At 42.9% G+C, this 23,352-nt stretch overlaps 1 protein-coding gene across 3 annotated transcripts in view; it reads right to left on the bottom strand.

Annotated features, from left to right (window-relative positions):
• Positions 1–390: 390 nt before the first annotated feature.
• The window catches only part of LHFPL3 (LHFPL tetraspan subfamily member 3), a 98,474-nt gene continuing 75,512 nt past the window's right edge, over positions 391–23,352 (bottom strand). For 2 of the 3 annotated variants that reach the window (XM_077264744.1, XM_077264745.1), the window contains one exon: positions 391–702. In XM_077264744.1, the coding sequence (XP_077120859.1) occupies positions 689–702 (14 nt within the window). In that variant the 3' untranslated portion in view covers positions 391–688. Of the gene's footprint in view, positions 703–12,110; positions 15,045–23,352 lie in introns of those variants that run through there. The other variant, XM_077264743.1, reaches the window with a different exon arrangement.

Below are 23,352 nucleotides of genomic sequence, written 5' to 3'. Positions count from 1 at the left end.
ATTTGCTGTATGGTATGCTAAATTATCTTTTAGGAACGTAGAACGTTTGGTGAGATATATTGTTCTATACAGTATTATTATTGGCAGTAGAAAGTGTTACATATATTTCCTTTGTGTCCATAGTTCTTACATCAGTAATAACTGGTTACAACTAATACAATCCTTTTAAAATGGTGGCACAGAACTGATATATTTTTGAAGATGTGATATACTGAGTGCAAACATGTTTTAATTGGCACGTAATGTACTTTATCTAATAAGTCCTAAAATATCTGCCAACAAAGACTTATCAGGACATTCTTGAACAGTTTTCACCTGTATATAAAATCTGCACTTTTTTACATGTAGTAATTGATACTTCCAGGCCATGATGTGCAATAGATTTTTTTTAGTAGGAAATGTATAATCTGAGGTCTACAAATGTATGCAAAATTTTATAGGACTTGCTACCTGTGTATGTTGCACACTGCCTACACACTGTCATGTAGTACAGTTATAGATCAGTACTTTTTGGACAGTTATTCAGAAATGTAGAGATGAGAATGATATACAGGGAACAATATTCTTCAACTTCTATTTTGGAAAAGTAACTTCTGAAACCTCCTTGTACACTGAAATCTCTTCTTACATAACGATGGCATACGGAATCATTTTCACGGGTTTTCACTTGTGCTTGTCAGTGAACATATTAACTCAGGAGACCTGCAGAAAGAAAGAAAAGTAAACATAAATGAATACTGAGATGGTATTAGCCAGCAAGGTAAAATAGGTTAAACATAGGTAATGCAGAAGGAAATAATTATTTTTTCGTTTATATGCAAATTGTCTCTTCTGAGAAAAAGAGGACTTAAACTCTATAGCACCACCTGTTGGAAGTAGCGATCCTACAAGTCTGTCAGTAGCAGTGGCGTAACTACCAAGTTATGGGCCCCGATGCGAACTTTCAAATGGGCCCACCCGGCCAAAATATTTTCCACCCAAATCCACATTCTGCCCCATCTGTCTCCACATTCTGCCCCATCTGACTCCACATTCTGCCCCATCTGACTCCACATTCTGCCCCATCTGACTCCACATTCTGCCCCATCTGACTCCACATTCTGCCCCATCTGACTCCACATTCTGCCCCATCTGACTCCACATTCTGCCTCATCTGACTCCACATTCTGCCCCATCTGACTCCACATTCTGCCCCATCTGACTCCACACTCTGCCCCACCTGACTCCACATTCTGCCTCATCTGACTCCACATTCTGCCTCATCTGACTCCACATTCTTCCCCATCTGACTCCACATTCTGCCATATCTGAACACACACTCTGCCCCATCTGAATACACACTCTGCCCCATCTGACTCCACATTCTTCCCCATCTGACTCCACATTCTGCCATATCTGAACACACACTCTGCCCCATCTGAATACACATTCTGCCCCATCTGACTCCACATTCTGCCCCACCTGACTCCACACTCTGCCCCACCTGACTCCACATTCTGCCTCATCTGACTCCACATTCTGCCTCATCTGACTCCACATTCTTCCCCATCTGACTCCACATTCTGCCATATCTGAACACACACTCTGCCCCATCTGAATACACACTCTGCCCCATCTGACTCCACATTCTGCCTCATCTGACTCCACATTCTTCCCCATCTGACTCCACATTCTGCCATATCTGAACACACACTCTGCCCCATCTGAATACACACTCTGCCCCATCTGACTCCACATTCTGCCCCATCTGACTCCACATTCTGCCCCATCTGACTCCACATTCTGCCCCATCTGAATACACATTCTGAATACACATTCTTCCCAATCTGTCTCCACATTCTGCCTCATCTGTCTCCACATTCTGCCTCATCTGTCTCCACATTCTGCCTCATCTGTCTCCACATTCTGCCTCATCTGTCTCCACATTCTGCCTCATCTGTCTCCACATTCTGCCTCATCTGTCTCCACATTCTGCCCCATCTGACTCCACATTCTGCCCCATCTGACTCCACATTCTGCCCCATCTGACTCCACATTCTGCCCCATCTGACTCCACATTCTGCCCCATCTGACTCCACATTCTGCCCCATCTGATGCCACATCTCTACGGAACAGCAGGAACCGGAAATCTGCTACTGGCTGATACCAGAGAACCCGAGCTGCACACAACCAGGACTGAGCTGCTGCTGAGAGCTAAAGGACCTGTGGTGACGTCATCGTCATGTGATCAGGAGGCAGAGCTGATAAATGGTGAAGGACCTATGATAATGATGACGTCACCACAGGCCCTTCAGCCCTTCCTAACTGTTCAGGTGTCGGCTGCTGATCTGATGTGTGCGCCCGGCAGGTCAGGTGGAGGGCAGGTCTGTCTGTTGTAGTGCGGGAGAAATCACCTGCACGGCAACAGTTTTTAACTTTTTGCTGGTGTCGGCGTGCATCTGTCCTGCCGGGCCCGACTCCCCCGGGCCCGGTCGCAGTGGCGACTGCTGCGACCGTGGTAGTTACGCCCCTGGTCAGTAGGCTAAATCCACCTGAGATGCTTATATGGGCATGTAGGTCATAGAAAGCTGAATAAAATGATATCTTAATATCTGCAATCCAATGTATTACTCCAGAAAAATCCACATTTTTATTAATCTGTAAATAAGCTGTTAAGATCTATGGGCAGGACACAGATCTCCCTGAGAATCTGCCTCCAGAGATTATTTTGAATGCAAGTGTGAGACATATAACGATTGACAGTCTTCCTTCTTGCTCTACATATCTAACACTGCTAACTCCACCTATGACCTACGGGCCCATATAGACTGCTTAGAAGGGTTGATCCTACTGACAGATTACATTTCAAAGAAATCTGTCACCAGGTTTTTTTCTACCTTATTTGTGAACAGCATAATGTAGGGACAGAGACCCTGTGTAACGCTCACGCCGACTGGTTGGCGCGGGCAGGAAGGGGTGTAACTAAGTAGCTTCCTACGTGTTCGCTGGAGCCTCTGATGGTGAGGTCAGACTTGTGCGGCAGGTAGCTGCCAGGTACCACTCCAGGGTGGTGTCTGGCTGTGGCTTCTGTGACACAGGCAGGCACGGCTGTGACACTGGCAGACGGGCATGGCAGAGACACTGGCAGGCAGGGGGGCACAGCTGAGACACTGGCAAGCAGGCGGGCATCGCTGGCACTCTGGCAGACAGAAGGGCACGGCAGAGACACTGGCAGGGAGGGGGGCACGTCTGGCACTCTGGCAGAACAGGCGGACAGGGCTGATACTCTGGTAGGACAGATCGGAACTGGTATACAGGTAGGTGTATGGAAACAGGTAAGAACCTGTTCAGACTGGAGGGTATATGGGAACAGGTAGAGACCTGTACGACTAGTTGCAGAACGGAGGTAGAGCAAGACCGCAAGAGCGGATACAAAGCAGAACAACAGGAGGAGCCAAGAGCAGAAACAAAGGCGGAGCCAAGAGCAGAGAAGGAGGTGGAGCTAAGAGCAGAGAAGGAGGCAGAACTAAGAGCATAAAAGGAAGAGCTGGAGCCAAGAGCAGAGGAGGAGGCAGAGCCAAAAGCTGATCATCTGGAGGCGGAGCAAAGAGTGGACCCACTGGAGGCGGAGCCAAGAATGGAGCCACTGGAGGTGGAGCCAAGAGCGGAGCCACTGGAGGTGGAGCTAAGAGCCAGAAGGCGCAGAGCCACAGGTTGTGGCGAGCAGAGCAGAGAAGCACAGAGCCACGGGTTGTGGCGAGCAGAGCAGAGAAGCACAGAGCCACGGGTGTGGCAAGTGGAGCAGAGAAGCGCAGAGCCACAGGTTGTGGCGAGCAGAGCAGAGAGGTGCAGAGCCACAGGTTGTGGTGAGCAGAGCTGAGAGGTGCAGAACGACTAGTAGTGGCGAGCAGAGAGGGAACACAGAAATACACACAGCAGAGTGGGAATGGCAAACAAAGAAGGAACAGGAACGGACATAGACCAGAGTTCAGACAGGAACAGACACAGATACTAGAACTGCACATGGATATAGGCCTGTGGATTGCAGGCCTCAGAGTCAGACACTGAAGTAACGGAACACAGATTCAGACCAGGGTATGACGCCCCACTGGGTGGCGGACAGAGACGTGACCTGGCACCTCAGTAGCAAGATGCTAAGAGATAATATGCTCAGGCATCCTCTAATGGGTGGGGATGCCTTAAGTATCAAAGGCCTCTAGACAATTGGCCAGGGACACCTTAGGGAGGTGCACACAGTCTCAATAAGAATCTGGATTTGCCAGCGCCGCCCCCCTATGCACAAGGCAGGAAGTGTACACAGAGCAAGCAGCCATGAAGCACACCGCATGGAGCCGGCAGCAGACAGAACTCACAGCATGGCTTGGGGTGAGTAGATGTATCAGGCAGGTGGGGGATGGAAGGCCATGCAGTGATGCCGACAGGGTTGTTACACCCTGATTCAAGCGATGTGTCACTTACTGGGTTGCTTGCTGTAGTTTTTATAAAATTATTGTTTTATCAGCAGAATATTGTCGCTAGGGGACTAGCAAACCTGCTGTCATGTAATCCAACCCCGCCACCAAAGCTTACAGTATACAAAAAAAAGTGACACACGGCCATTCTCCAGCCATATACAGTGAAAAAAACAGAGTTGGAGGCCCATTCATATGTGTTCCAACCCCTCTCCCTTCCCCATGCTGAACCACTAGCTATGCCTCTATTATCTACAATTGACTTATATGGTCTCCTTCTCTCAGGGGAAGTCATGGTCTATTATGGTTAAGTATGTCAGGATTAAAAAATGTCTAGATGACTTGCCTCATATATAGGTATCATACATTTATTATTCCAAATAGGCTTTGAACAAGTTAATAAATTGAAGTGCGATTATACATCTGCACTTGTCACTGATGCATTTAACCCCATAGATAATAAATTACCAATTAAAAGTAAAATTAAAGACATCGCAGATTAGTGTATTTGCATATTATTATGGTACGCTTATGACTTGATTAAGGACTGAAAACATGTTTACCTTCTAATTAACAACAAAAATATTAGGCTAAAACACCCGTGGTCATGGCTTACTCATTATTCGAAAAGGTTCCAGCTACAGTATGTTATTTAGACAGCAATATACACTTTCTACTCCTTTACACATTTTATAATTCAATATGGTTATTCCTTTAGAGCAGAGCTACAATTTTTAGAATTCAAAGTGCTTTAACCCCTTAGTGACAGAGCCAATTTGGTACTTAATGACCGAGCCAATTTTTACAATTCTGACCACTGTCACTTTATGAGGTTATAACTCTGGAACGCTTTATCGGATCCCGCTGATTCTGAGATTGTTTTTTCGTGACATATTGTACTTCAAGTTAGTGGTAACATTTCTTCGATATTACTTGCGATTATTTATGAAAAAAACGGAAATATGGCGAAAATTTTAAAATTTTGCAATTTTCAAACTTTGTATTTTTATGCCCTTAAATCAGAGAGATATGTCACGAAAAATAGTTAATAAATAACATTTCCCACATGTCCACTTTACATCAGCACAATTTTGGAAACAAAATTTTTTTTTGTTAGGGAGTTATAAGGGTTAATAGTTGACCAGCAATTTCTCATTTTTACAACACCATGTTTTTTTTAGGGACCACATCACCTTTGAAGTCATTTTGAGGGGTCTATATGATAGAAAATAACCAAGTGTGACACCATTCTAAAAACTGCACCCCTCAAGGTGCTCAAAACCACATTCAAGAAGTTTATTAACCCTTTACGTACTTCACAGGAACTGAAACAATGTGGAAGAAAAAAATGAACATTTAACTTTTTTTTGCAAACATTTTACTTCAGAACCATTTTTTTTAATTTTCACAAGTGTAAAAACAGAAATTTAACCACAAATTTTGTTGTGCAATTTCTCCTGAGTACGCCGATACCCCATATGTGGAGGTAAACCACTGTTTGGGCGCACCGCAGAGCTTGGAAGTGAAGGAGCGCCGTTTGACTGTTTCAATGCAGAATTGTCTGGAACTGAGATCGGACGCCATGTCGCGTTTGGAGAGCCCCTAATGTGCCTAAACAGTGGAAACCCCCCACAAGTGACACCATTTTGGAAACGAGACCCCTTAAGGAACTTATCTAGATGTGTGGTGAGACTTTGATCCCCCAAGTGCTTCACAGAAGTTTATAACGTAGAGCCGTGAAAATAAAAAATCGCATTTGTTTTCACAAAAATGATTTTTTCGCCCACAAATTCTTATTTTCACAAGGGTAACAGGAGAAATTAGACCACAAAAGTTGTTGTGCAATTTCTCCTGAGTACGTCGATACCCCATATGTGGGGGTAAACCACTGTTTGGGCGCACCGCAGAGCTTGGAAGTGAAGGAGCACCGTTTGACTTTTTCAATGCAGAATTGGCTGGAATTGAGATCGGATGCCATGTCGCGTTTGGAGAGCCCCTGATGTGCCTAAACAGTGGAAACCCCCCACAAGTGATACCATTTTGGAAACTAGACCCCTTAAGGAACTTATCTAGATGTGTGGTGAGCACTTTGAACCCCCAAGTGCTTCACAGAAGTTTATAACGTAGAGCCGTGAAAATAAAAAATCGCATTTTTTCTACAAAAATGATCTTTTTGCCCCGAAATTTTTATTTTCACAAGGGTAACAGGAGAAATTAGACCACAATAGTTGTTGTGCAATTTCTCCTGAGTACGTCGATACCCCATATGTGGGGGTAAACCACTGTTTGGGCGCACCGCAGAGCTTGGAGGAGAAGGAGTGTCGTTTTATTTTTTCAATGTAGAATTGGCTGGAATTGAGATCGGACGCCATGTCACGTTTGGAGAGCCCCTGATGTGCCTAAACAGTGGAAACCCCCCACAAATGACACCATTTTGGAAACTAGACCCCTTAAGGAACTTATCTAGTTGTGTGGTGAGCACTTTAAACCCCCAGGTGCTTCACAGAAGTTTATAACGCAGAGCCGTGAAAATAAAAAATCGCATTTGTTTTCACAAAAATGATTTTTTCGCCCACAAATTCTTATTTTCACAAGGGTAACAGGAGAAATTAGACCACAAAAGTTGTTGTGCAATTTCTCCTGAGTACGTCGATACCCCATATGTGGGGGTAAACCACTGTTTGGGCGCACCGCAGAGCTTGGAAGTGAAGGAGCACCGTTTGACTTTTTCAATGCAGAATTGGCTGGAATTGAGATCGGATGCCATGTCGCGTTTGGAGAGCCCCTGATGTGCCTAAACAGTGGAAACCCCCCACAAGTGATACCATTTTGGAAACTAGACCCCTTAAGGAACTTATCTAGATGTGTGGTGAGCACTTTGAACCCCCAAGTGCTTCACAGAAGTTTATAACGTAGAGCCGTGAAAATAAAAAATCGCATTTTTTCTACAAAAATGATCTTTTTGCCCCGAAATTTTTATTTTCACAAGGGTAACAGGAGAAATTAGACCACAATAGTTGTTGTGCAATTTCTCCTGAGTACGTCGATACCCCATATGTGGGGGTAAACCACTGTTTGGGCGCACCGCAGAGCTTGGAGGAGAAGGAGTGTCGTTTTATTTTTTCAATGTAGAATTGGCTGGAATTGAGATCGGACGCCATGTCACGTTTGGAGAGCCCCTGATGTGCCTAAACAGTGGAAACCCCCCACAAATGACACCATTTTGGAAACTAGACCCCTTAAGGAACTTATCTAGTTGTGTGGTGAGCACTTTAAACCCCCAGGTGCTTCACAGAAGTTTATAACGTAGAGCCATGAAAATTAAAAAATTGCATTTTTTCTACAAAAATGATCTTTTTGCCTCCAAATTTTTATTTTACCAAGGGTAACAGGAGAAAATGGACCCCAGAAGTTGTTGTACAATTTGTCCTGAGTACGCCGACACCCCATATGTGGGGGTAAACCACTGTTTGGGTGCATGGCTGAGCTCGGAAGCAAAGGAGCGCCATTTGACTTTTCAATGCAAAATTGACTGGAATTGAGATCGGACGCCATGTCGCGTTTGGAGAGCCCCTGATGTGCCTAAACAGTAGAAACCCCCCAAAAGTGACCCCATTTTGGAAACTAGACCCCCCATGGAACTTATCTAGATGTGTAGTGAGAACTTTGAATGTCCAAGTGCATCACAGAAGTTTATAATGCAGTCGTGAAAATAAAAAATATATTTTTTTTTTAACAAAAAAGATTTTTTAGCCCCCAAGTTTTTATTTTCATAAGGGTAACAAGAGAAATTGGACCCCAAAAGTTGTTGTCCAATTTGTCCTGAGTATGCTGGTACCCCATATGTGGGGGTAAACCACTGTTTGGGCGCATGGCTGAGCTCGGAAGGGAAGGAGCGCCGTTTTGGAATGCAGACTTTGATAGAATTGTCTGCTGGCGTTATGTTGCGTTTGCAGACCCCTAATGTACCTAAACAGTAGAAACCCCAAACAAGTGACCCCATTTTGGAAAATAGACCCCCCAAGGAACTTATCTAGATATGTGGTGAGAACTTTGAATGCCCAAGTGCGTCACAGAAGTTTATAATGCAGAGTAGTGAAAATAAAAAATATATTTTTTTCCCACAAAAAATATTTTTTAGCCCCCAAGTTTTTATTTTCACAAGGGTAACAAGAGAAATTGGACACCAATATTTGTTCTCCAATTTGTCCTGAGTATGCTGGTACCCCATATGTGGGGGTAAACCACTGTTTGGGCACACGGCAGAGCTCGGAAGAGAAGGAGCGCCATTTTGGAATTCAGACTTTGATAGAATTGTCTGTGGGTGTTATGTTGCGTTTGCAGAGCCCCTGATGTACCTAAACAGTAGAAACCCCCCACAAGTGACCAAATTTTGGAAACTAGACCCCCTAAGGAACTTATCTAGATATGTGGTGAGAACTTTGAATGCTCAAATGCTTCACAGAAGTTTATAATGCAGAGTAGTGAAAATAAAAAAATATATTTTTTCCCACAAAAAAGATTTTTAGCCCCCAAGTTTTTATTTTCACAAGGGTAACAGGAGAAATTGGACCCCATAAGTTGTTGTCCAATTTATCCTGAGTACGCTGATGCCCCATATGTGGGGGTAAACCACTGTTTGGGCGCACGGCAGAGCTCAGAAGGGTGGGAGCACCATTTGACTTTTTTAGCGCAAAATTGTCTGTCGTGTTTGGAGACCCCCTGATGTACCTAAACAGTGGAAACCCCCCAATTCTAACTCCAACCCTAACTCCAACACACCCCTAACCCTAATCTCAACCCGATCCATAATCCTAATCACAACCCTAACGATAATCACAACCCTAACCCCAAAACAGCCCTAATCTCAACTCTAACCATAACCCTAATCAAAACCCTAAATCCAACACACCCCTAACCCTAATCTCAACCCTAACCTTAAACCTAACCCTAATCCCAACCCTAACCTTAACCCTAATCCCAACCCTAACCCTAATCCCAACCCTAATCCCAAACGTAACCCTAATCCCAACCGTAACCCTAATACCAACCCTAATCCAAACCCTAACCCTAATCCCAACTCTATCCCTAACTTTAGCCCCAACCCTAACCCTAACCCTAATTTTAGCCCCAACCCTAGCCCTAACCTAACTTTAGCCCCAATCCTAACCCTAAATTTAACCCTAACCCTAACTTTAGCCCCAACCCTAACCCTAAGGCTACTTTCACACTTGCGTCGTGTGGCATCCGTCACAATCCGTCGTTTTGGACAAAAAATGGATCCTGCAAATGTGCCCACAGGATGCCTTTTTTGCCCATAGACTTGTATTACCGATGGATGGCCACACGTCGCGTCCATCGTGCACTGGATCCGTTGTGTTTTGGCGGACCGTCGTCACAAAAAAAGTTCAATGTAACCTTTTTTTTGTACGTCGCGTCCGCCATTTCCGCGCATGCTTGGCCGTAACTCTGCCCCCTCCTCCCCAAGACATAGACTGGGCAGCGGATGCGTTGAAAAACTGCATCCACTGCCCACGTTGTGCACAATTTTCACAACGTGCGTCGGTACGTCGGGCTGACGCATTGCGACCGCCCCGTACCGACGCAAGTGTGAAAGAAGCCTAAGGCTACTTTCACACTAGCGTCGTACTCGGCCCATCGCAGTGTGTCGGGCCGACGTACCGAGGCTAGCGTAAGCGCCGCACAACGGGTGCAGAGGATGCTGTTTTTTCAACGTATCCGCTGCCCCATTGTGAAGTGCGGGGAGGCGGGGGCGGAGTTCCGGCCACGCATGTGCGGTCGCAAATGGCGGACACGTCGCACAAAAAAAGTTACATGTAGCGTTTTTTTGTGCCGACGGTCCGCCAAAGCACGACGCATCTGTCGCACGACGGATGCGACGTGTGGCAATCCGTCGCAATGTGTCACTAATGCAAGTCAATGGAGAAAAAACGCATCCTGCAAGCACTTTTGCAGGATGCGTTTTTTTCTCCAACGACGCATTGCGGCGGAAGCCAAAAAACGCTAGTGTGAAAGTAGCCTAACCCTAACCCTAGCCCTAGCCCTAACCCTAGCCATAACCCTAACCCTAACCCTAGCCCTAACCCTAACCCTAATTTTAGCCCCAACTCGTCTCTCCTGCCGGCCGGCAGATGGCAGCAGATGGCGGGCGCACTGCGCATGCGCCCGCCATTTTCTTTGCAGAGGAAGAAGCCGGCCGGCAAGAGGAGACGCAGGAGGACCCGGGTGAGTATGATAGGGTCCCCGAATCCCCCTATTTCTCTGTCCTCTGATGTGCGATCACATCAGAGGACAGAGAATTACAGATCGCTTTTTTTTTTTTTTGCGGTCGCCGGTAAACAGTTAATTACCGGCGATCGCAAAACAGGGGTCGGTAAAAACCGACCCCGATCATGTTCTTTGGGGTCTCGGCTACCCCCGGCAGCCGAGACCCCAAAAATCTTCCGGGTGCCGGGCGGCGGGCGCACTGCGTATGCGCCCGCCATTTTTTCCCGGAAAAAAGATGGCGGCGCCCATCGGGAGCCACGAGGAGCACCGGGGGAGATGGGTGAGTATTGGGGGCCATCGGGGACACTATTTCTCTGTCCTCTCATGTGATCGCACATCGGAGGACAGAGAAATTAAATGGCAAATCGTGTTTTTTTTTTGTTGTTGCGACCGCCGGTAAACGGTTAATTACCGGCGATCGCAACTCGGGGGTCGGTAAAACCCCCCGAATCATGTTCTCTGGGGTCTCGGCTACCCTCGGCAACCGAGACCCCAGAGAAAATCCGACTCTGGGGGGCGCTATTCACTTTTTCCACAGCGCCGTTAATTAACGGCGCTGTGGTTTAAGTACCCTTAGCGGCCGCCGTTAAAAGGCGTATCGGCGGTCGTTAAGGGGTTAAATATGAAAATGTGCTGTAAATAATGTGTTAGGACAGAAAGAAAGTGTACTGTAGTATTAATATATTAAAAAAACCACGTCATCTGAATGTTTTTTTCTTCATGATATGCCAACTTTTGCCTAATATTCATAACAATTCACTTTTTATATTAAGGAGAACGTCTGGTGTCCTGGGCATCCATTATCCTCCACCACGACTGATGGCAGCATTCTTTTTATGCACAGTGCACCATTATTATTATTTATTATAGCGCCATTTATTCCATAGTGCTTTACAAGTGAAAAGAGGTGTGAGTCACACTAAAGCTGTCACACTAAAACTTTTGCCTGTTGCCAAATTGCATATCAGAGAGATTTACGTGCACACGGAGAAAACCCATTTGTGATTGACCACACAGTCACAAGCAGAAAATCTTATTTATTCTGGAAAAGGTACATCCTTATGTAGATTATGACTTATCATATTGATCATTGGTAACACCTTCTAATTTCTCTCTCTTCCCTCAGGAGGGGTTTAATCAATGTTCATTAGCTTTTATGATTGTTTTTCTCCTAAACATTACTTCATTTGTTATTAATAAAAAGTGAACATGCTATCCAGGGCTGTGGAGTTGGTAAGCCAAACCTCAGACTCCTCAATTTCTATGACACCGACTCCCTCATACATGGCTCATGTTTAAGTTATGAATTTACTATAGTAAAAAGGTAACATCAGGCTTTTAATCTTTATTATGATACAATAATCAAGCCAATTAGAACATAAAATATATTTATTGGAATACACCTTTAGAACAAGAAAAGTTTGCATATTTACAATTTATCATACACTATGCAGTAAGTGGAGAAAAAAAAAAGTTTTCAACAAAAAGGTGCTGAATAACATTTGTGCAGTCTATGAATTTGTTCTGAGAAATCGCATAGCCTCTATCAGGTCCTCCTTCATAGATGACCACAAATCTGACCTAATTATTTTAAGGCTAGAGAACAACCTCTCTACACTAACTTGGGTTGGTGGCAAAGCAGTAACCACATGGGCAACATCTCTAACAATTTCAGGGTATAAAGGAATTGCCTCGTGCACAGTTTTGATGAACGATTGAACTCTTCTATTTCTTTGAGAGCAAGTTAAATATTTGTTTTCTATGGGAGTGGAATCTTTTTCCCTGCAGCAACTCTTTGCCTGCTCCATGTCGTCCAAATACTTTTCAAAATCAAACTCCTCATCTGAGGATGAAGAAACAGCAGCAGCAGCACTGGCAGGACCCGAGTCCTCTTGCTCTTGGCCGTCCTGTAGCCTTCTCATCCTAACTGCTACCTCAATCAGAGCTTCTTTTCCTTTAGTAAGCTGTTGATCACCCAGCAATATACGATGACTCAGGTCCACATAAACAGCTGCCAGAAGAATTTTATTTTCTAACAGCAGTGTCTCTCTCTATTTCATTGAAGCAGCAATGCCAACTGCGATTAAACTTCCTCTTTGGGACAGGCAAAACAACAAGTTCTTCCACTCCTTTATAAAAATGGCAGGAGTTAAATACTCAGCTTGTAACTTTTTAGTCACTGTAAACGGGTGATGAAGCAATTCCTTCATTTCAGCCACCTGTGTCCATTGACCTTCATGTAGTGTTACCTGAGGGTTGGCCATATCTACAAGGAAGCGTTTCAGCTCAAGCAATCGCTCAATCATTAAATAGGTGCTGCCCGAATGTCCCAAATTTTCATTATCAACACAGTATATAAGACACCTAATATATTGTTTAAAATTGAGGCTCGGACTGAAGACTCATGTCCGAGATGCGGTACGACTGGGGCCCATCTGATGCATATGCTATGGGAATGTGTTGATATAGGCCATTACTAGGTGGGAGCGACCTCCCTGATTAAACAAGTATTTGGCATACACATACAACTTGATCCTAGGGTGTACCTTCTGGGGATGGGGGTAGATTTAAGATCTGCTGTGACTAGAGAATACTGTTTCTGGCCAGAAAATAGTTAACATTGCACTGGTTAGACCATAATCCCCCAACATTGGAGGAATTGAAAGCTAAAATTAATAATACCATATGCCTGGAGAGAGGTACTTACATTAAAAGGAACTCAATAAAAAAGTTTATAAATATATAGGTGGCTGGTCACCCCTGGGGTGGCATCTGTGGACCTACTCAGAATAACTGTACTAGACCGGTTGGCTATTTCGGCTTTTTAAATATTGTATGTTGAGAACATATAGATACCAATTATTTTCTGTTCGTATACTTGTTGTTAGTGAATATACATCCAATACTAGCTTTGGTATAATCCCTGTATTCAATAACGTGTCATCAGTCTTTGGGAAAATCTTCATTTGGACAAAATTGATAACTTTGTTTGGCATGGAATACCTTGGCAGGTATAGGACTATATAAACTTTAAGGGTTACACTTGTTTATTAAGTTTATTGTGTTTGTACTATAGTGTATGTAATTATTTATAAAATCAAATAATCAATAAAAATGATCTGATTTTAAAAAAATAGGTGCTGCCCAATGGAGTGGCTTGATCCAAAATTGCCCTTTTTCCACCACGTCTCTTCAAGATGGAATCAATTTTAAGGGTTCTGGCAGCAATAGCCAATTTCCTCACTTTGCTAGTCAGAGTTCCAGCATGTCCCTCTTGCAGACTATCTCTTATGGCCAGCTGCAGCGTGTGCACAAAACAGCACATGTGATGAATAGGAAAGAGGTGTGAAGCAGTTTCAACATCTAATTGTAAAGAATCATTTTGCTGTTCTTCTATAGTAATATCTCTTTGTTCCTCAGTTATGGGAACAGGACTGTGGCCTTCCATCTCCAACATACTGAATGTGAAATGTTCTTCTAGCTGTTGTTCACCTTCATTCTCATTCATCAGTTTAATTATACTTATCATGTTTGAAGCATTATCAGTTACAATAACAAAAACCTGTTCTTTTTTGAGTTCATAATCTTGCAGAACTTTTTCCACTAAGGTCTGGAGAAACTGGCTGCTGTGATGAGCTTTAGTATCTTTTACTGCCAGCGTCTTAGTAACAATCCAAACAAAAGTAGCATCCATTTTAAGAAACACAAAGCGTCTCGAGAGTCTTTTTAAGATCTTCCTTTTGGTTAAGGGCTTCTTCAATCACTAATTTTCAAACACTTTCACTTTCCAGATAAACACCAAGTTTGCAGGCCATTTCTCCATTAAGAGCTGTAAAAACTGGTCGTGTAAATAATGATAATTGTACACTCATTCACAACAAGCTTGATGAGCTCTCTTTTAAACACATCTGCTATCATTGTTACAGTAACTTTGTCACTTACAAAATATCTTGTAACTGATGTTTGAGATGCTGTTTCCTGCTCCTTTGCCTGGCGGGAAGTGCTGGTCTCTGGTTTCTTGGTGCTGCTGTGATCTTTTTCAATCACAGCTTTGTAAACTTCAGGGTGGCAGCGCTGTAAATTTATTTTTAGATTGGAAGCTCTTGAAGGAGCATTTTTATCACTGCCTGAGTATGCACTGATTTTGGCATCACAGCATTTGTTTTCATCTGGGTCACTTATACACTGACACACAAATTTTTTTTTATCTTGAGTCACTGTGAAATGCTCAAATACAGCGGACTTCATAAGATGCTTCATAGACATTTTGTAATTATGTAAATTCGCTCTCAAAATAATTTTGTCCTGTAAAAAAAATAAGGTATATTGTAATTCTTGCATGAATAGGGAATTATGCACTGTATAATTTAGGATAGAAATAAAACAATCTTTGCATAAATCAATAGGACAGATGATAAGTATAAAGTTTGTAAAACATGCTTTTAGATAGCTTTACTCTGAACTTTCAACGTCAGGCTTGTCTCAGGGTACAGCTCACTAAATGCTTCACATCATATTTCTTCACAGTCTATGAAGAGGGAGGAGGGAGGGAGCATGTTTGCGCTGAATCGTATTTCAGAACACACACACAAAAATATATAAGTCCTCATCGATCCTGTTACTGTATTTCCGATTTTGAGATGGTAGAAAACAGTTTTTCGCATTTTATTCTCAGTATAGCGTATATAAGTCATCAGTGCAGCTAATTTCTCCAAACATGAGCTAAGAGGAAACACAAACTAAAACATCAAGCATACAGAGACAACATATACTGGATTATTGATTTATGCACAGTTTATTGAAAGATCAGATATGCTTTAAGAAGTACTTACTTTAATCCTGCTTTCCTGTTCACTCCAGAAGTTCTGAGGCGAATGAAGGCATTCCTTTCCTGTGTGTTTGCAATTTTTTCCCCTTATCCGTAGAGGAGCTTTACTACTTATCATAAGCATAAACTGCAGCACAGATTCATCTCAGCTAAAAGTCTAGACCTTAGATCAGGAATAGGACAGACATTTATAGGACAGTTCATAACTTTCCCAAATTCTTATGAAAAAAATATTCCCCACAAACTGCATTGAACTACTGTACCCAATTTATTATATACTAGATGGTGGCCCGATTCTAATGCATCGGGTATTCTAGAATATGCATGTCCATGTTGTATATTGCCCAGCCACGAAGTATATTGCCCAGCCACGTAGTATATTGCCCTGCCACGAAGTATATTGCCCAGCCACGTAGTATATTGCCCAGTCACGTAGTATATTGCCCAGCCACGTAGTATATTGCCCAGTCACGTAGTATATTGCCCAGCCACGTAGTATATTGCCCAGTCACGTAGTATATTGCCCAGCCACGTAGTATATTGCCCAGTCATGTAGTATATTGCCCAGCCACATAGTATATTGCCCAGCCACGAAGTATATTGCCCAGTCACGTAGTATATTGCCCAGCCACGTAGTATATTGCCCAGCGACGGAGTATACAGCACAGAGCCACGTAGTATACAGACTTAAAATAAAAAATTAACATATACTCACCTTCCGAAGGCCCCTTGAAGTCCTGGCCCTGTGTGCGGTGCACGCGGCAGCTTCCGGTCCCAGGGTTGGTATGAGCGCAGGACCTGTGATGACATCGCGGTCACATGACCGTGACGTCATGGCAGGTCCTTCTCGCAGGACCTGTGATGACGTCGCGGTCACATGACCGTGACGTCATGGCAGGTCCTTGTCGCATACCATCCTTAGCACCGCAACCTGCCGCTTGCATGGAGCGGTCACCGAAGCGTCGCGAGGAGCGGGAAAGGCGGCGGAAGGAGAGTATATAATGATTTTTTATTTTTCTATTTTTAACATTAGATCTTTTTACTATTGATGTTGCATAGGCAGCATCAATAGTAAAAATTTGATCATACAGGGTTAATAGCAGCGTTAATGGAGTGCGTTACACCGCTGCATAACGCAGTTCATTTGCGCTGCCATTAACCCTGTGTGAGCGCTGACTGGAGGGGATAATGGAGCGGGCACTGACTGCGGGGAGGAAGGAGCGGCCATTTTGGCGCTGGACTGTGCCCGTCGCTGATTGGTCGTGGCTGTTTTGCCACGACCAATCAGCGAGTTGGATTTCCGTGACAGACAGAGGTCGCGACCAATGAATATCCGAGACAGACAGACAGACAGACGGAAGTACCCCTTAGACAATTATATAGTAGATTTTAGGAGTCGCAGTTGGTCCATTTTATAGAAGAAAGAAAGCTTCCAATCAGTGGTATGAGCAGAGTAATACATAGCATTCATAGAACTGTTGATCTGTAGTAGATAAAACAGTTTTTAATCAAAACTGCAGCACCCAGTAAAGTGATACAATGCTGGATTCAGGGCCTCTGCCCCTACATAATTCTGCTATAGAGTGAAAAAAAACCTGGTGACAAATTCTCTTTAAATTCAAATTAGCCTTAGTATATCTTTCAGGTTAATTGTAGGCTGCACTTTAAAAAAAAAAAAAAACTACTTTCACTATGGGCAGCGTAATTCAGTGTAGTTCTACTGATCATAGGGCTTTCTGTTTTTCTTACATAGAGAGAACTCGGTATCATAATGAGCAAAGTGAAGGAAGCAGGAAGGAGGATGACAAGAAGACATTTCTCCAAGAGCACAAAACACTGGGTGCAATGCTCTATTATACAGCCCGACATACAGTACAGACCAAAAGTTTGGACACACCTTCTCATTTAAAGATTTTTCTATATTTTCATGACTATGAAAATTGTAAATTCACACTGAAGGCATCAAAACTATGAATTAACACATGTGGAATTATATACTTAACAAAAAAGTGTGAAACAACTAAAAATATGTCTTATATTCTAGGTTCTTCAAAGTAGCCACCTTTTGGTTTGATGACTGCTTTGCACACTCTTGGCATTCTCTTGATGAGCTTCAAGACGTAGTCACCAGAAATGGTTTTCGCGTCACAGGTGTGCCCTGTCAGGTTTAATAAGTGGGATTTCTTGCCTTATAAATGGGGTTGGGACCAGCAGTTGTGTTGAGCAGAAGTCTGGTGGATACACATCTGATAGTCCTACTGAATAGACTGTTAGAATTTGTATTATGGCAAGAAAAACGAGTGGCCATCATTACTTTAAGAAATGAAGTCCAAAAAATTGGGAAAACTTTGAAAGTGTCCCCAAGTGCAGTGGCAAAAACCATCAAGCGCTACAAAGAAACTGGCTCACATGAGGACCGCCCCAGGAAAGGAAGACCAAGAGTCACCTCTGCTTCTGAGGATAAGTTTATCCTAGTTACCAGCCTCAGAAATCGCAGGCTAACAGCAGCTCAGATTAGAGAACAGGTCAATGGCTGTGTTATACCACCATCATCTGCCTCTAACAGCAGCGTGTGGAGCTGAGCTCTTCCCACTGCTATCACTATCAATCTTGGACATCATCATTTAACGCATGTTAACCAGGAGATGTGGTGTTACATGCACCCGTCCCCTGTATGATGAGATTGCAGGGTGCCAATGGGTTGCTATCACAGTTGGGGGTCTTCTGAAGGCCCCTGTGCCTACCATGATGGTGTTATTATGATGACCAGACTGTGGCTGATGTTCATAAGAGACTGTTTTTACTTTATACTGCAATATTGCAGCATATAATACAAGCAAATCACAAGTCCTTAAAGGGTTTACAAAACAAATAAAAAAAAATTTTAAAAGTAGAAATACTCTAATCACCCCTCTTTTCCCTCATTAAAAATAAGGAAATAAAATATAAACATATTTGGTTATCACTGCTTCTGTAAAAGTCTGGTCTATTAAAATATAAAATTAATCTCCGCAACTCATGAAAAATGCAATAAGAAGCTATTGGAATGTTGGTATCAATAAAAACATTAGTCTCATACATCCCTATTGACTGACAAATGAAGATGTTATGTGCCTCAAAAAGTGGCAACACAACCAACATTTATTTTTTTTATGAATTTGATTTTTTTTGCACCACTGAAATAAGAAAAAACTACACAAGTTTGGTATCGCTGTATTCATACTGATTGAAGAATCATATTTACAAGCCATTTTTACTATATAATTAATACCGTACACACCCTGACTGCCCCTCCCCCCAAAAAAACGGAAAACAGGAACAATAACTATAACAAAAAGGCAGCTATCTTTCTTACTTTAGGATTACATTGGGCCCCCTAGAACTTTTCAACCTTTTCCCACATATTATACTTCAAACATAAAGATACCAAATGTAAAGAATCAACAACAAGTGGAACACAATTGTGAAGTTGAATGAAATTTATTGGTTATTTTAAATTTTTGTGGAAATTCAGAAACTGAAAAGTGGGGTGGGCAATATTATTCGGCCCCTTTACTTTCAGTGCAGCAAACTCACTCCACAAGTTCATTGTGGATCTCTGAATGATCCAATGTTGTCCTAAATGCCTAATGATGATAAATATAATCCACCTGTGTGTAATCAAGTCTCCGTATAAATGCACCTGCTCTGTGATAGTCTCAGGGTTCTATATGAAGCACAGAGAGCATCATGAAGACCAAGTAACACAACAGGCAGGTCCGTGATACTGTTGTGGAGAAGTTTAAAGCCGGATTTGGATACAAAATGATTTCCAAAACTAAACATCCCAAGGAGCACTGTGCATGCGATCATATTGAAATGGAAGGAGTATCATACCACTGCAAATCTGCCAAGACCCGGCCGTCCCTCTAAACTTTCATCTCAAACAAGGAGAAGACTGATCAGTAGGGTTGAGCGACTTTTCCTTTTTTGAGGTCGAATCGGGTTTCACGAAACCCGACTTTCTCAAAAGTCAAGTCGAGTGAAATCGGCCGATCTTCTTGAAAAGTCGGGGTCGGGGATTGGCCGAAACACGAAACCCAATGCAAGGTAATGGAAAATCTATATATTTTTATATTTACTTCAGCGCGATATATGTGAAAAGCCGGTAATTCAATTGCCGGCTTTTCATTTCTCCTGCCTAAACCCGACATGATATGAGACATGGTTTACATACAGTAAACCATGTCATATCCCCCTTTTTTTTGCATATTCCACACTACTAATGTTAGTAGTGTGTATGTGCAAAATTTCGGCGCTGTAGCTATTAAATTTACGGGTTAAATTGCGGAAAAAATTGGCGTGGGCTCCCGCGCAATTTTCTCCGCCAGAGTGGTAAAGCCAGTGACTGAGGGCAGATATTAATAGCCTAGAGAGGGTCCATGGTTATTGGCCCCCCTGGCTACAAACATCTGCCCCCAGCCACCCCAGAAAAGGCACATCTGGAAGATGCGCCTATTCTGGCACTTGGCCACTCTCTTCCCACTCCCGTGTAGCGGTGGGATATGGGGTAATGAAGGGTTAATGCCACCTTGCTATTGTAAGGTGACATTAAGCCAGATTAATAATGGAGAGGCGTCAATTATGACACCTATCCATTATTAATCCAATTGTATGAAATGGTTAAAAAAACACACACACAATATTGCAAAGTATTTTAATGAAATAAACACACAGGTTGTTGTAATATTTTATTGTTCTCTCAATCCACCTGAAGACTCTCGCTCTGTAACAAAGGAAACATAATAAACCAACAATATACATACCATCCGTAGATCTGTAGCGTCCCACGATGTAAATCCATCTGAAAGGGTTAAAATATTTTACAGGCAGGAGCTCTGCTAATGCAGCTGTGCTCGTGCCTGTAAACCCTGGGGAATGAAGGAAATGTAGGTCAATGACCTATAGTTACCTTCAGTCGCGGTGATGCGCCCTCTGCTGGATGTTCTCATATGACGTCGAGCGTGGGAAAAAGTTCCCAGGCTGCAGTTCATGAGGAAATCCAGCAGAGGGCGCATCACCGCGACTGAAGGTAACTATAGGTCATTGACCTACATTTCCTTCATTCCCCGGGGTTTACAGGCACGAGCACAGCTGCATTAGCAGAGCTCCTGCCTGTAAAATATTTTAACCCTTTCAGATGGATTTACATCGTGGGACGTTACAGATCTACGGATGGTATGTATATTGTTGGTTTATTATGTTTCCTTTGTTACAGAGCGAGGGTCTTCAGGTGGATTGAGAGAACAATAAAATATTACAACAACCTGTGTGTTTATTTCATTAAAATACTTTGCAATATTGTGTGTGTGTTTTTTTTTAACCATTTCATACAATTGGATTAATAATGGATAGGTGTCATAATTGACGCCTCTCCATTATTAATCTGGCTTAATGTCACCTTACAATAGCAAGGTGGCATTAACCCTTCATTACCCCATATCCCACCGCTACACGGGAGTGGGAAGAGAGTGGCCAAGTGCCAGAATAGGCGCATCTTCCAGATGTGCCTTTTCTGGGGTGGCTGGGGGCAGATGTTTGTAGCCAGGGGGGGGCAATAACCATGGACCCTCTCTAGGCTATTAATATCTGCCCTCAGTCACTGGCTTTACCACTCTGGCGGAGAAAATTGCGCGGGAGCCCACGCCAATTTTTCCGCGATTTAACCCTTAAATTTAATAGCTACAGCGCCGAAATTTTGCACATACACACTACTAACATTAGTAGTGTGGAATATGCAAAAAAAGGGGGATATGACATGGTTTACTGTATGTAAACCATGTCTCATATCATGTCGGATTTAGGCAGGAGAAATGAAAAGCCGGCAATTGAATTACCGGCTTTTCACATATATCGCGCTGAAGTAAATATAAATATATATATATGCATATATATATGTGTCTCAATGACATATATATATGTATGTATATATATATATATATATATATATATATATATATATATATATATATATGTATAACGAAACCCGACTTTGGAGCGAAGATCGCCGACGGCCGACCCGATCCCACAGTGAGATCGGGTCGGGTTTCACGAAACCCGACTTTCCCAAAAGTCGGCGACTTTTGAAATTGGCCGATCTGTTTTGCTCAACCCTACTGATCAAAGATGCAGCCAAGAGGCCCATGATCACTCTGGATGAACTGCAGAGATCTACAGCTGAGGTGGGACAGTCTGTCCATAGGACAACAATCAGTCATATAGTGCACAAATCTGGCCTTTATGGAAGAGTGGCAAGAAGAAAGCCATTTCTCAAAGATATCCATAAAAAGTGTTGTTTAAAGTTTGCAACAAGCCACATGGGAGACACACCAAACATGTGGAAGAAGGTGCTCTGATCAAATTGAACTTTTTGGCAACAATGCCAAACGATATGTTTGGCGTAAAGGCAACACAGCTCATCACCATGAACACACCATCCCCACTGTCAAACATGGTGGTGGTAGTATGGTTTGGGCCTGGTTTTCTTCAGCAGGGACAGGGAAGCTGGTTAAGATTGATGGGAAGATGGATGGAGCCAAATACAGAACAATTCTTGAAGAAAACCTGTTGGAGTTTGCAAAAGACCTGAGACTGGGACGTCGATTTGTCTTCCAACAAGACAATGATCCCAAACATAAAGCAAAATCTACAATGGAATGGTTCACAAATAAACGTATCCAGGTGTTAGAATGGCCGAGTCAAAGTCCAGACCTCAATCCAATCGAGAATCTGTGGAAAGAGCTGAAAACTGCTGTTCACAAACGATCTCCATCAAACCTCACTGAGCTCGAGCTGTTTGCCAAGGAAGCATGGGCAAGAATTTCAGTCTCTCGATGTACAAAACTGATAGAGACATACCCCAAGCGACTTGCAGCTGTAATCGCAGCAAAAGGTGGAGCAATAAAGTATTAAGTTAAAGGGGCCGAATAATATTGCACGCCCCACTTTTCAGTTTTTGAATTTCCAAAAAATTTAAACTAAGCAATACATTTCGTTAAACTTCACAATTGTGTTCCACTTGTTCTTGAATCTACACCAAAAATTTACATTTGGTATCTTTATATTTGAAGCATGATATGTGGGAAAAGGTTGAAAAGTTTCAGGGGGCCGAATACTTTCGCAAGGCACTGTATAAAGGATACCAAACCCTTTCTTAAATATTAGACAGTAAATCTTCCCCTTTATGTTTACTTTTTACTCAATAAGAATAGAAGCAAATAGAGATGGGAGAATCAATTTGCAAGACTCCAGTCCATCAGCCAGGTAAGTAACCTGAGACTGCTGGACAGGAGGCCTGCAAATCTCCTTACCTCCCAACATTCCTGGCTCTTCTTTGGATTAGCCCAACTGGCACAATGTCGAGTGCGTCACGTCGTTATGATGACGTCTAACAAGCCCAGCTAATCAAATGAAGAGCCAGTTCCTATCCAGCGGCCACAGATTACTGACCTGACCTATGGAACAGAGTCATGCGAATCTATTCCCGTCTCTAGAAGCAAATATACACTAGGTTTGGTGATGATGGTCCGACTGATGAGCATGTGTATAGTCTTAGGCTACTGTCACACATAGCAACATTTGTCTGCAAAACATTTTACTGCAAATGTTTTGCATGTGTTCCATGAGGATTATGTTACGGAGTTTTATAAATCAATGCACATAAATGACATGCCAATAACTTTGTAAAACCCCACATGCTCAATGCACAAAAACAGGAAAATTGCAACATATCTGTCTAAATGTGAC

Source organism: Ranitomeya variabilis, chromosome 5, assembly GCF_051348905.1.
Source record: "Ranitomeya variabilis isolate aRanVar5 chromosome 5, aRanVar5.hap1, whole genome shotgun sequence".
Taxonomy (NCBI): Eukaryota; Metazoa; Chordata; class Amphibia; order Anura; family Dendrobatidae; genus Ranitomeya; species Ranitomeya variabilis.
This window is presented reverse-complemented; position numbering and strand designations above follow the sequence as displayed.